General features: G+C 42.5%; 1 protein-coding gene and 1 long non-coding RNA gene across 2 annotated transcripts; one reads left to right on the top strand and one right to left on the bottom strand.

Moving 5' to 3' along the window:
* Positions 1-4,110: 4,110 nt before the first annotated feature.
* LOC132982425 (POU domain, class 3, transcription factor 4-like) lies at positions 4,111-6,434 on the bottom strand. The gene has a single exon (XM_061048910.1). It carries the CDS (start codon positions 6,356-6,358, stop codon positions 5,270-5,272), a length of 1,089 nt encoding a protein of 362 aa, XP_060904893.1. The 5' UTR covers positions 6,359-6,434; the 3' UTR covers positions 4,111-5,269.
* A 949-nt stretch (positions 6,435-7,383) lies between these two features.
* On the top strand, positions 7,384-11,540 carry LOC132982424 (uncharacterized). Its single transcript, XR_009674706.1, has 2 exons — positions 7,384-7,462; positions 11,349-11,540. It is a non-coding gene; the product is annotated as an uncharacterized LOC132982424 (long non-coding RNA).
* Positions 11,541-15,307: the final 3,767 nt, after the last annotated feature.

Below are 15,307 nucleotides of genomic sequence, written 5' to 3'. Positions count from 1 at the left end.
AAATGTGAGAAATCAGTGTGTGGACATGCTGCCTGCAACAAGTGGCTCAATAGTTTACCAATAAATGTGTTTGTACTTTGCAAAGGATACAATTTGTGGACCAATTTCTTTTTAATTGAAAGGCAAACTGAAGCCTCACTGATTCCCTCGTATGGAGGGAGGGTACGAGAAAGAACATTTTCTCAACCACTTAATGTCACCATCACATGGTTTAATATCTTATGAGGCTGGTGTAGCACTCTGATTTAGGGAAAATATTTTGGGACTTTGTTTTCTGACAGGACTTTCTGTTTGCATCTTTCATGTGTGTCTGCAAAAAACCAAGGTCAGTGAGCCCTCATGGCATAGGTTTCCATCTGCATATAAACATGGTGCTAGCAGTGGTCATTCACTACTGGAAGTATTTAAACATCTGATGGAATTCAACGTCATTGTAAAAAGATATTAAACATTAGCTTTATGAGCGTAGTGTCTGATTTTTAAACTTTGATTTAAAATGAAAATAAGTCCATCAATTTTATTCACATATCACATCCCAGGGTTGTTGTTTCATTTTCTTCTTCTTTTCTTGGTCTTTTTGTGTCATTTTACAAATGTATGAATGTATTTGATGTATGAGACTTACTTCACAACAACTAGTGTGAGGTAGAAGCATCTAGACCAGTGGTTCTCAATTCATCTAGCCTCAGGACCAGCCACCAACTCCTCAGTGAAAATCGAGATCCAAATTTCTGATATTTTCCAACCAATCAGATTTCTTGTGCAAAAATTGTGCAGTTTGGACCTCAGTGGGTACAAAATATGTGACAGAGGCAAGAAACTGAACAAAGCCCAGACTTTTTTACACAAGTTTTTTTTCTAGGCAAACATTCGCGACCCACTGAAAATGGCTGTGCGACCCACCTCTGGGTCCCGCCCCACCAGTTGAGAACCACTGATCTAGACAACAGTTCTTTCTGAGGTGGTTTGCAGAGGGTCCCACATTCGGTTTGAGGGGTCATTACATTATTAACAAATTTGACTTATAAATAAATAAAATAGAGAACAAACAATCAAACATCATCTGGCATACGCTGTTCTGAATCATTCGATTTTTTAGTTTTTCGATCTTTGAGTATGGTGGCTGAGAAGTGCAAAACAAACGTACGATGTGTGAAACACTTTTTTTTTTAGCCTGAGACAAATTTACATTTTGGAAAACAAGTTTACAAAAGCAGAACACTTTTACGAGTCCTGAAACAAATTTACAAACAACAGAATCTTGCCAGAGAGGGAACGTACCAAATGCATTAATTAACCAGGAAGTGATTGAGTGAGCGTTGAATTAGTTTGCTTTTGGCAGAAAGACTGTTCAAAATATGTTTTATGGAATTTATGTTTCCTAAATGATGTTTTGTCCTTTTTGTGGAACCCACCTGAGACACTACACACAGTTATTAACACATCGCTAAATAACTTCCGGGTCCCTTCCAGCATTTGGTACATTCCCTTTCAGGCAAGATTCTCTTGTTTGTAAATTTGTCTCAGCGCTCGTAAAAGTCTCCTGCCACTTGTACATTTCTTTTCTAAAATGTAAATTTGTCTCAAGCTTTGTAAAGGTCGTTCACACTTTGTGAGATGGTTTGAACTCCACTGCCACCGTATTTTAGGTCTCACGATTTTTCCGACATTACAAAGGGAAAAATAAAATTCTTAGGCTGACATCATCAGCCAGGAGACTAAAAGTATGCAGCTGGAAATGGAGGCCACAAGTGCTTTGTTTAAAGAGGTCAAAAGGTCAAATGGTAACCACCACTTTACGATGAAAATGATATAATGACTTAAGTTTGGACTTGATAGAAAACAAAGAAGTAATGGGGAGTCACGTAATAAGGATTAACTTGAAGAAAAGAATGAAAGAGGACTCATGAAGTCGTAGAAGCAGCAGCAGCCTTCTAGCAGCCGATATTGATTATTTCCATGTATGAATGCTCTCATGTGGGTTGCTGTTTGTTCCTGTCTGTGCTCTGTGTCTGCTTCTTTTATAATTAAAGAGATATGTGATGTCCAGTGTGTCCTCTCTCTGACCTTCTGCTGTGTCCATTTTACTGATAAGACTGTCAGGGCCTCACAAACATTTGTCTGCATCCTCAGAAATATCAGCTGCCTGACTTGAAAGTTGTGGCTCATCAATCTAGATGTGTTTAATTCACTTTATTGACCTCTGAAGATAAAGGTCTAAAAAAAAAAAAAAAAAAAAAAAAAAAAAAATTTGTGGAGGATTTGCGAACATTTTATTTTATAAGAAACTTGTTTGTTTTCCACTTTTGACTTCTTAACTCTCCACCAAAGTCTTTGAAACCGGATGCAGAACAAATTCAAAGACGACAGAAGGTTTTGAGATGAGATGCTATTATAAAAAAAAGGTATGAGTCAGCCGGTCCCATTATCCCCTGCCAGTAAACAAACACCTCATCCTGCAAAAAACTGCAACAACACAAGTCACTACTTCTGCTTCTCTGTCCTGTCTGATGATCACACTCTCTGACTCAGGATCTGATTCAGAGGCTCGATTATCTGCTGTGCAAAGCCGAGTTATCTGACCTCAAGCATTTTGGGAAAATAATTGCCTGAAGTTCACCATTTAAAACATCTGAAATGTGCTTTTATCTTGCACCTGTTCTATTTTTCCTCACTCTTCTTTAAATATTCTCCCAAGTCTCTAATTTTTGCACTAGTAATGTATTTGTGTTGAGGTATTAGAAACTATTTAAAGACATATTTTGAAGGGAAGGAGTAAAGCATCCAGTCCCCACACTGAGGTGGACACGGCTCAAGGATACTGCAGTGCTGCTCTGGGCCTTGGCCTTCTCTGCTTGTTTTGTTGAGCTGCTGGCTCTTCCTCCAACCAGGCGTTATTTTTCCCTCCCCCAGAAATCAGGGATTATTTCAAACTAAAATAGATGGATGGAATCAATCAGCCATGGTTCTACTTTTCTCTTCTTCTACATAACCGCCCCTTTCACCTCCACACTCACACCCTTTCCTCCCCCCTCCAACCCCCCTGCTACCCTTCTCCCCTCTCTCTCTCTCTCTTTCTCCCTCTCTCTCTCTCTGTGTCTCCCCCACCCCCCTCTCAGGGCTGCAGACTGAGGAGATGCATAAATTCAGACGCATTAGTATTCTAGTCAGGCTCTCCATTTCAAGGCAAGGCCTAGCACCCTTCCGCCTCTCCTCTCCTTTCCTCCCCTCTCTCCCCTCCTTCACTCTCCCTCTGCTGCTCTATTTTTGAATCATTTAAAGCAGTGCTGCATCTACAGGCCTACTTATTTCCAAACCGTCCCTAAATTATTTCTAGGCATTATGATTTTTGGGGGGGAATATTGGTCTATTTTGCCCTTGCATGGCCAATTATACGCAGCTGTAGTCTTTGAAATGAGATTCATCTGCTTCTGATCGTGTGTGTGTGTGTGTGTGTGTGTGTGTGTGTGTGTGTGTGTGTGTGTCTGTGTGTGTGTGTGTGTGTGTGTGTCTGTGTGTGTGTGTGTGTGTGTGTGTGTGTGTGTGTGTGTGTGTGTCATTGTGTTTTGCTGTCAGGCACAGCGGCCCAGGCGATAAATCACGCATGTCTGATTGAGGAGGGCAGAGGGCCCGGACAATAACATTTGGGTGGAACTGCAGGAGAAAGCGTCTGAGTTTGCTGTGATCCGTAGAGCCTGCAGACCTGCAGCCAAGGTCCTGTTAAACTGTTGGAGATTTTACAGCTGTTAGTGACATGGAAAAGTTTCCCTTTTTGGCATGACATTGAAGCAGAGTGAAGGTTATTCTACCAAGCATAGTTTTACTTCTTTGGATAAAAACATGAAGAGGACATTTATTCTGTTAAATATTGTTGTACCAAATCTGATTTTTGTCAACTAATCTATACAATTTTTAAATATCTAAATAGAATTTTAAATAAGGAAATTAAAACAAAACAATAATGACACTGTTGTTATTATAAATAATTATAATAATTATAATAATAATGATAAACTATTTTTGGATTGTCTCTACCCTCTTAAATAAAAACCTACCATATTAAATATTAAATATACACTCGTCAAAAGTTTTGTTTTGGACAGGGAACAGTTGTAGCAAGAAATTGTTTATTACAACATACATAGTTTATTTCAAAACATAATACAAGCTTTATACTGAAAATAAATAATTACTTGAGCTGTCATCGAAATTTGGAATAAAACCGCCGAAACAGTTCAATCTTACTGAAAATATTGTTTTTTTTTGTTTTTACATTGCTAATTAAGTGCATGAATAACTAAGAGCATTTCTTTAAATTAATGACTCCAAAAGGGTAATATATAAAACTGTACAATATTCCAAAAAATACTTAATAGAAATAAACCAATAACAGGAGTATTTAAGATTATAAAATTTTGATACTGAACGTACAATAAAATTATAGGCAGGTGTATAGCGTCGACAACCCCTCCTTCTATTCTCGGCTCTGTTTCAGAGTCCACACAGTTTCTATGGTCGGAGATGATTGAAATCAAATAAATGGATTTATAAATAGCTGTAACTGTGTGTGGCTTCAGAAGCTACAGGCCATAAAGGAGGAATTAATTTTTTTTTTTTTAAAACAACAACCTCCAAGTGCTATTATGTTGGTAGCAATACCTCTACAACTGGAATGAGGGCCTATATTTTCATCAGCAAAAATAATTACAGATCTGCTACGAGTAGGTTACAAAATAATGCATGTAGATATGGAAAGTAAAGCATTGTAGAAGCCCGAGGGAAGCATGAGGCGCACTGTAAAACGGCCTCATGGTGCTGCAGTAAATCAATTAGAAAAAAAGTGATATTATTATTTGTTTCACTGCACTGATTACACAACAGAAGCAGAGAGAAGCCCAAACAAATCAGAAGATCACATCAGTCCCGTCTTATCGTTATTATCGAGCTGATGAGAAGTGGTGACACAAACCAAAGGCGCTGGCAGGTTATTAGGCACATTTTGTTTTTATATCCATGATGTAGAAAAGAATTTGGCGGGCTCCATAACCTTAAATGTGACGTTTGATATGCAGCTATAGAATAATGCCCTCATGACAGTTAGAAAACGACGAAGGCTGAACAGGTATCTCTGTTATTGTTATTGTCGAGTTTCAGTGCTGGAGGCATCTGGAGAAGTCTGTACCGGGACACACACACGGAGGCTGGTAGGTGCCACCGCGCGGCCCTGCACTCGAGAGTCTGCACCGGGGGATTCCTCCCGGTGCTTCGGTCAGAGATCGTGGCAGGAGGAAGCGTCCCCCGCGCTCCCGCTGTGAGAATAAGGTCCCTCGTGCGGCGGCGGTTCCCCCGGCGGCGTCATGCGCTTCTCTTTCTGCCTCCGGTTACAGAACCACACGCGGACCACCTCCTTCTCCAGCTGCAGCGAGTCCGCCAACGAGGTGATCTCCTGCGCGGAGGGTTTGGGACACTTTAGAAAGTGTGTCTCCAGAACCCCCTTCACGCTGACCTCGATGGACGTCCTCTTCTTCCTCTTCCTCCCCTGAGCTGCTATCTTGTCTATACTGCTAGAGCTGCCTGTGGACGAGTCTGCCTCCTCCAGCCACTTGTTCAACAGCGGCTTTAGTTTGCACATGTTTTTAAAGCTCAGCTGCAGAGCCTCGAACCTGCAGATGGTGGTTTGGGAAAAGACGTTACCGTACAGCGTGCCCAGGGCCAATCCTACGTCCGCCTGCGTAAAGCCCAGCTTGATCCTGCGCTGCTTGAACTGCTTGGCAAAGTGCTCCAACTCGTCCGAAGTGGGCGTCTCCTCGTCGGAGTGGTCATGACAGTGGTGCCCGCCGAGGTCGCTGTGCTCGGGGCTGAGTGTGTCCCTGAGGCCCGGGTGCATGCCTTGCCCCTGCTGGTTTGGTGGAGGTGTGAGGCCCCCGTGGTCCAGCATGCCGTTGACAGTAAAGCCCGTCTGGGAGTAGATGTTTATCTGCTGCCCGCTGGTGATGGAGGAGTTGTGGGACACCGGGGTACCCCAGGCTCCCGGGTGGTTGCCATGGTTGTTATGATGAGGGGAGTGATGCGCTACATGCGGGGAGCGGTGATGGATGATGCCAAGCTGCAGGTCCTCTCGGCCTGGTTTTACGTCCTGCTGCTCCATGGAGGACGACCAGGGGCTTCCCTCCGACAAACTGCTCGCCCACTGGTGCCCGAGCGGGTGACCATTGCTCTGGACGCTCTGCAGGTAGTCACTCTGGAGGAGTTTCTGGTGTCCTCTGTAGGGGCTCGCAGGCTGCATGGCCTGGCTGTCCGGGTGGATCATTGGACTGGAGCTGAGCAGGGTGTAGGGGCTGGAGGCAGCTGTGGCCATGCTGGCTGCTGAACCCCACTAGAGCTACTGAAGGGAGAGAGTAACTCAGCCTCTGACATCTCCCTCTCTCTGGAGTCTCGGCAGCAGCCTGGCACTGACTGACAGCCTCCACAACCACTCACAGACCGACTGAGACGCGGTGACGACGCGCGTCGACCAATGACAGTGCAGACATCCAGCCTCCGCCTCTGTAAGCAGAGCCACGGGTAGGAAAGGGTTACAGGCAGCCGAACCGGAAGTGAGTCGGAATGCTGGTCCAGTGGGTCTGGTGTGGAACGATGTGCGCGTGGAGCGCAGTTCCTGTTTATTAATTAAAGTTTCCAACTGATTTACGCACGAGTTTATTGCTGCTACTGTCACCCTTGAGCGCGTGCGAAGGAGGAGATTAAAGCGCAGTGGTATTTGTCAGACGTGCCAGCACTTAATTTAGAAGGATACAATCGAACCAGGAACAGTTCTCACTGTTAATTATCAACTTTTAGAGAACACTTCCCCTTGTGTTTATGGATGAGCTTCTTAAGACCGCTTTTAAAGCAAAGCGTTTTACGCACAGAACATTCATTAGTCAAACCCATTTTGTTTCAGACAAGTTAACACATGTCACGGGCCTTGAATTGAAATGAAGTCTTTAAATTTTTTTTTTTTTTTTTTTACAAGATATTAAAAATGTAACATCAATCTGACAGCCCATCTTACACTCTTTCCTCCCACACAGGGACACATGTTCATCAGACATGTTCGCAAATTAAAACGTATTTTATATTTTCTAAGAACTAAATGTGTCCTCTCACACTACAGTCTTTAAGAATCTCATCAGCTCCTCTCAGACATGAAAAAAGATCTATCTACATATCTGAGAGCTAACTTAACTGCGTAATTATATTTGCCATTAGAAGACTGCGCAGCAGCCTCCTTATTGGTTTGAAATTCCATTAAATATATTGCTCGTGCTCCCAGGTTAAGCTTGACTTAAATTTGCATACATTTTCATACATTTAGGAGAAATAAAAGAAGGCTGCAGCCACCAGAAAGTCATTAAAGAGCGCTGAGCCGAAGAGCTGCTGCTGGAGTAGGGGACAGAGGAGGAGGAGGAGGCCGGAGCAGGTGAGGTGACCGCGGGCTGGATGTGTGGACAGGGCCGGAGGAGGCTGGACGGGGCCTCGGTAACCAGAGGAATGACAGACAGCGGCTGTGAGGGAAGGGTGATGACAGACCGAACTGTAGCCTCGTGTTGTTGTCGCATGTAGGCCTTCAGAAGGATGGGAAGTTATTGAAATCATGTCGGTTATATATCTGTGCTGTTATTATTCCAGTGTTGTGTTGCGCGTAAATTCTTCATGTAGTTTTCTCTTTGACATTTTCGTAAAAGCGAATATTTGATGTGAATGGCAGGGTTGTTCTAGTGGCCTAGTTCGGTTTCTTTCGTTTGAGTCGTTCTGGGAGGAAATTGTGCAGAATTGTTTACAAAAAAAACATGACTCCTAGCGCTATAGAAGATTTGGTATTTCAATACAATCCCTGCATTTTGTTGCCAGTTATATTAAATGGTATGCCAAAGCGAATTGATTTGATGGGATGAGATCTTTATAACAACTTTGTCGAAATATGAATCGGAATAGTCGCTATTGGCACACTTTTAGGTTCTTAAATCGGCTGAACTGCTTCCACGTTTAAAATCATTTAAAAGAAATACACTTAAAATATTTTTATGTCGTTCCAAAATTAAAGTGTGCGTTTTGGACGCAAGAAGCAGACAGGATAAGGAGTTGGAGAGGGGGTTGTGTTGCTCTCGATAGTCTAAGTTTCTAAGTGTAACAGATGCTTCTCTAAAAACGCTCCTTGTGCTGATTCCTTTTATTCACATCAACATTTTTCTGCCGTCGAGCGCGTTTCCATAGCGAGGCGAATAAAAGGCAAATCCCCGCTCCGCGCCTCCAATAAAGAGCCCATTCACAGATAACCCGAGCCAGCCCTGCTACACTTACAGCAGGCAACTCTGCGGGCTCTCTGTGCCGAGCTGCACATTACTGAGAAATAACACAAACTAATGACGCATAATTTCTGCAAATTTTGTCTTTATAAAATGACACTTTACGGCTCTTTGTCGTGTTTGTTTAGCTGCGTGTTGCTGTTTATTTGTCGGCTTTGAGTAAATCTTTCGGTGATTATCTTCTGACTCAGATTATTTGCTGCAGGCAGTGGGGTAAATACAAAGATTTGTTCACTGTAAACCTCCAGTAGGTGAATTCACAAAGCAAATGTTTGAATAAATCTATTCTAAGGAAGGAATTGACAAAGTCCTCTCTGAAAACATTACAATATATCTTTCCATAGGTATACAACTTCACTTTTAAATCTATTGTTTTCTAAATTTGTTCTGAATTATTTTTCTAATCCTTCAAATTAATCCAACTGTCTAGAGGTTTGTTACATTGGCATTTACAAAAACAGAATCATAATGATCATTTTATTTGGCTGTTAGGAACTGAAATTAAATCGGAATTGAGATGAGGAAACTCATGTTTGCAGAGCTCCAGTGTTTGAAATGAATAACACAGAAACCTATATCGATGTTTGGTGTGCCTGTCGTTCTCACTGCTGGTCATGTTGAATAAGTCTTAAATAAGGTTTTATCTCCCTGTAATAATTCAGTGGTGATAGTGCTGCAGTGCTCTTGCTTTCATAGTGATTAAAATGTTATGTCTGTTTTCGTTTTAAAGAGGAGGCGACATAGTGACAGGATGTTGTAAAAATAATTTTAAGGATTTATTTATATATTTCCCCATATCATTATTCTTTCTTCCCTTTGTCTGTGAATGCACTTCTCCCCCGTTTAAAGCGCCACGCAACAGCCTTTGGATAAATCAGCTTTAGTCTGCTGAAGAGACAGCCGTGGGCCTCAGGGCGGGACCTGTCACGCGGTGTCATGACCTTTAAAAACTTTCCCAATGAAGCCTAAATCTCAGCTCCGGCGTGCCAAGATATGGCCTCAAGTTAAAGAATTTACAACTGCCACATATCAATGAGTCTTTGCTCTTCATATTTGTGTGGGAAATCTTTTTCATTCTGGGCCATGTTTGAAGTGCATCAAACAGATTTCATTCTAATAAAAGCGTAACGTTGTAGTTGTTTAATTGTTTTTTTTTTAAGTGTCTGGTTTGATTTATTTTTTTTGTAAAGAGTTTAAATTCTTTTTTTAATCCAAAGCCTTGGTGTCACATCGGGGTGTAAACGCGGTTGTTTTCTCATCCCTGACACCGACACTCACTTCACAGGCTCCCAGACAGTCGAATCGATATTCCCATTAACCCGTGACGTCGCTAATAAAGGACAGTGACACCGTGTTTAAACAGCAAGGCCCTTCAAAAACAAACCCGAAACTAATCTCACATCTTGTCGCTGACAACCAGTTTGTTTTCAGTAACGACTTGAAACAAAAAAAAAACGTGTTTGAGCTCTTTCTGATGGAAGAGAGCAGCCTGTCCTCCATCTCCATCTGTCAGTCATGTAGTCTATCACCTCTGCCTGTGTATGTGTGTGTGTTAGTGTGTGTATCTGTCCAGCAGGGGTTAGAGGAGGAAATACATTACATACACCAATGAGTGAATGTAAAGGAAGTTAAAAAAAATCATCCCATGAGAACACACAAGTGTAAATGTACATTCATAATGCATGAGGCCCGGTGCGTTTGTTTGGTCTGCAGCGAGAGACTCCTGCTCATTCGACTGTGTGTGTGTGTGTGTGTGTGTGTGTGTGTGTGTGTGTGTGTGTGTGTGTGTGTTCCATGCGAAATTTGTCGACATTTAAACCATCAACACGTCTACAGTGAAGTCCTGGGATCTCCTGGAAGATCGAATCTCAGATATTTCTTCATGTGTCTTATGTCGGGCTATGTCCTCTGTTTGGAGCACGTTTAAAGGGGGAAAAATCAGCATAATTTAAGTTGTATAGGCCTACTAAATTAAATGTTTTCTAAAACCATGGGGGATAAATTATGCATCCAAATCATGGAGGACATTTTAAAGGCTTGTTTTCTGCTGTTTAAAGCAGATTCCGCACAATGTTATTTTTTAATGACGCACTTATTGCCACCGTGGAGGAAAATACAAGCTCAACAGAGCTTCACTGGTTCCAAATGATCAGATATGTCCGATTTTTATTTATTTATTTAGGAAAACGTTTAAAATACCTGAACATAATTGAAATTGAAGACTTTATAGGACTATATCTCCCCAACCCGCAGACCAGAAGGCAATACTGTCTCGTTCCAAGAAAGGAACCAACTTTCGTACATAGTCCTACAGTATTTTTCCATCTTTGAGTAAGGATCATATTCATGTTTAAGAAATATAAATAAACAGTAAACCTTGCAAACTCCATCCAGACAGATCCGCGGAGGGATTTCAGGGATTGTGAATATATTTATGAGTTATGGAAATATGACTGAGCTGTGTTGCCATTTTATTGACCTTCATAACAATGCTCTGACAGTAAATATACATTTTAAGCACCCTGGATGTTTTTTTTAATCAGTTAAAGTTGTTTTGATTTTCGAGGTCCCTTCAAAATTCGTGTCATTTAATTTCCTGTAACGACTGAAAGACTCCAAGTGCAAAGTAAAGCTTCAATTAAATGTCTTGGGTCTTCATATTAGTATTCCAGCTCTGATGCAAAACCCAGTGTAAAATTATTTTTGGTGTGGAGTTAATTAGAAATGAATTCAGTCAAAACAACACATGGGCCTGAGGTCAGAGAGTCTTTCAGCTCCTGGAAATGTCTCCAAGAACAAACAAGCAATCCAAGCAGAATAATTTTTTATTATCTGAGAGAATTTGAAACACCTGAGCAGAAATGAAACTCTTAGTCCCTTTTGCCTTCCCTCGAACAAAGCACGTGTTTGTCAGAGAGATTATTCAATTCATTCCCCTTTTCTGTGTGTGTGTGTGTGTGTGTGTGTGTCAATGTGTGTGTCCATGTGTGTGTGTTACAGGTGCTGTTTGCGGAAGAGGCTAGTGTATTGTGCCTGGGTCAATGAGGGAGCCAAGGTTGGTAAAAAATCTACATAACATTACCATCTGTTAAAGTTCAAACTACTCTAACACAATACACAGACACACACACACACACACACACACACACACACACACACACACAGACACACACACACACACACACACACACACACACACAGACACACACACACACACACACACACACACACACACACACACACACACACACACACACTCAAAGTATCCTATACACAGAGAGCTGTGAAGAAGAGTAGAGAGTCTATAGAAATGTAATGTATGCTCTTCAGGACCTCCTCCTTCTTCTTCTCTTCTGTGCTGAGAGCAGAGAAGAGCTCGGGGTTGAGGCCTCAGCCGGCACCAGTGAGGAAGAGTAAGGACTCAGGAGCAGAAAGAGGACAAACTTGTTGTGAAAACCTCTGTGCTTGGACGCCTCTCTTTTCTCTCAAAATGTTGCCACTCCGACGAACAAACCCCGAATGAATTTTTACTGCAGAATATATGAGCTTGTTCTCTGCTGCAGCTATATAATCAAGCTACATACTTTCCCCTGTGGCTTCAACAGACACACACACACTTGTGTATGCACACCCATACACACTGACACACACACACTGAGACACACACACACACTGACACACACACACACACTCACACACACACACACACACACACACACACACACACACACACACACACACACACACACACACACACACACACAGGTCCCTCTGAAGGAGCAGGCGGAGTCGGCAGTTGCACATCTGCATTTCAAACACAGACTCTCTGGGATTCATTATTAATTAGCCTGCTGAGCCCTGGAGGACTGGTGATGCTGCCGTCACACACACACACACACACACACACACACTAAAACACAGAGACGCTCACATACATTAAAATACAGACACACACACACACCTCATGACCCCGTTGCCCCCGCTGCTCTACAGTTAGAGAGTCCTCACCAGAATACTGAGCTGTACACCGGCATCGCCCCCACCAATCGCATCACTTCCCCTGTTTTCCTGGCTTAATGTTTGCTAAAGGATGATGAATTACAGGAGGAAGTGGTTTTATTAAGCTGAGCGCGCTGCAACTGTGTTTAAAATACAATATTCAATGGAGTTGTTTAGCACAGCACAGTGTTTCAAGTGACATATGTGAGAAGATTAAAGAAGCCTGAAAAGCTGTACCGGCTCTTATTTCACATCAATAAACATTACAAAAGTGCTTGCTGCCTTTGTGTGCTGTATTCTTTTTTTGCTATTTGTGGGGGGAATAAGATTATTGTGTTTTGCTTGCCTGTAATTTATGTGTGTGCGCAGCTCTGCGCATTAACCTCCACCAGCAGTAGATAGGAAGATCAGAAAGACACACAGCGATTATGCATGAGGAGAGTCTCCAGGGTCCACAGAGAGAGAGAGAGAGAGACATCAAACACACTGCAGTGAGAACCCTCTGTCCACAACACACGTCCCAGTGTGTGCAGTTTACAAAAATAAACACGAGAGGAAGAAACAAATGCAAACGCTGCGGGTTTCAGCCCATTGTGTGCCTCCACTGTCGCCCATTAGTATGCAGGGAAGCTAACGTTTGATGCAGGGATCATTCAAGAGCATCAGATCGTGCATGATGTTCTGACATGCTTGTGACAGGGTGGTGTGTCGACTGCAAATATTTGAAGGAAACATCTTGGGGGGAAAGTTCTGTCCTCTGACGAAGGAAGTTGTCCCTTCTTTAATTGGCGGTTGATGGAGGAGATTATAATGTGTTGTCCCTTGCAACATGTATCTCCATCCATCCATCCGTGGCTCAGGTAATATTACCATTACCTCTGGGGGTGTATAGTTGGGCAGTCTGTGATCTCTCCCCGCACATCATCACCTCACAGATTGGCTGGCTTAAGGCTAAAACCTGAGCTCTGATAGGTCAAAAGGCACTGGCAGTAATTTGGACATAATTGCATGATTGAGCAGGACTCCAGCATCATCAGCTTCTACCTCTGAAGTCTTCGATCTACACCTCGACTGTCACCTTCCGTCTCCATTCAAACTGATGAACTCGTCCCTGTGAGGATCACTGCCTCTTGAACCAATTGGGTCTGATTCAGAGCCAGCGGTGGACCTCCACCGAGCACACACACACTTCCTGGTTCCTTATGGAGAATTCTGAGTAGAGGTTTTGCGGGGGGAAGAGACCACTTCTCGACAACACAAAACAGCCTTTGTTAGATGTGTAGCGAAGAATGTGGGGCAATCGAAGAATCTGCACAAATGTTGTTACAAGTTCTCACTCCGAAAGGGGAACAAGAATTCCCTTTCGGAGTGTTCCCCTCGGCCCGCTCTTTCGTTCAAAGGAACGTACATGTGATTTTTGGTTTCATACCAATTCCACCTGGAGTCTCGAAGGGAAGAATAACAAATATGGGAAACATTTAATCCAGAATAATATGTTTATCCAGAGGACCTGCGGACTTGGGGAGGAATGGACCCCTCTGATGTGGTCTGCTGCCAGTGTGTGTGTGTGTGTGTGTGTGTGTGCTCATGATAGTGTGTGTGTGTGCGGGCCGCTGTGTGTTTGGGTTGGATGTGTGAGACGGGTGAAGAGACCCTCCACCCCCTGGGGCCAGGAACTCTGGGTGAAGAGGAAGAGAGGTGTAACACACTCTCAGATTTCTAAAGTATGTTTGTATGCGAGCTTTTTGTGTGTGTGTGTGTGTGTGTGTGTGTGTGTGTGCGCGCATGTGTGTGTGTGTTCATGACAGCATGTTACAAAAGCTAGGCATCAAGTGAGAAGTTAAACTGAACTGCTGTTAAAACTGGAAGCATCTCGGTTATTTTATTGCTTCAGAGAGAAAAAGAGGTTTTCTGCAGGAAATGAAAATATAAATGTAATCCTCCTGGTGGGGTTAAGTGTAGAGAGAATACTCAAAGCTCAGATGTATTTTCACCTTTTCTGTTAAGGAAATATATTCTGATTTATTGCAGCTGGGTTTCACTTTGTTTTTGTCATTTTTTACTCTGAGATGAAATGACCATGCAACATGGGTACAACACATTCAAACAGGGCAGATTAAGGTTGCCTTAACTCGTCTTTTTAAGGTAAAAGTGTTCTTGAGCGCATCAGTAATTCCATGTAATGATCCAAACTGTTGACACATAGCATGGTGGGTCAAAGTTCAACCAGGAAGTCAGCCAGTAAAATGAAAAGGATGTTTTGTAACACACACAACACCATGCCGCCCTCTGCACAGGGAGTCACAAACAGGAGTGGCTGGTTGACTCACCTAGGTTAGATATTTAATTAGAACCTGAACCACGGATAAATGTCTCTATTATGGTATAAGATGAACATGTGTTTCTTTTAAAATCCCAACGTGTTCTTAGGAAAACGCTCGTATATATCAAGTAAGAGTGTTATCCTAAATTTAGTTCATATTTAAATCTTAATTTGACAACCTCAGAGCAGACACAGCTTTGCACCCCCCTGAGATCTTTGGTGCACTCCCCTATGTCTGGATCCCGGGTTGGGAACCAATGACCTAAGAGTACATGTCCACTCAAACACTCAGATCCACCAAACTCCTTAAATTCATGCAGTTTGAGCACAGCACATGTTAATGATGTTAATAATAACCCACAATGAGTTTATCCTTATGTTGTAACCATTTTAGGTTCAGCTGTAGTAACCCCCAGAGTGTCTTTCCAGAGTGTCATCTGAGTGTGAAGGGTTAATTTTCCTCTTGTGGCTGCAGGTATAGGCCAGTAGTATGTAAGACTTATTTCTGAATTCCTAATCCTACAGGGTGAGGTTTCCATGTGACTTTTGTTTTTACTCTCTAACTGAGAAACCTTTAGTGAAGTAAAGGACATTATTTCAGAAAATTATGCAGATTTAGAAACACAATCACGCATTT

Source organism: Labrus mixtus, chromosome 10 (genome assembly GCF_963584025.1).
Source record: "Labrus mixtus chromosome 10, fLabMix1.1, whole genome shotgun sequence".
NCBI classification, from domain to species: domain Eukaryota; kingdom Metazoa; phylum Chordata; class Actinopteri; order Labriformes; family Labridae; genus Labrus; species Labrus mixtus.
The sequence above is the reverse complement of the archived record's forward strand: the minus strand, read 5'-3'. Positions and strand labels throughout refer to the sequence as shown.

Coding starts and splice junctions, on each gene's coding strand:
- LOC132982425 (XM_061048910.1), bottom strand. CDS start 6,358: ATGGCCACAGCTGCCTCCAGCCCCTACACCCTGCTCAGCTCCAGTCCA.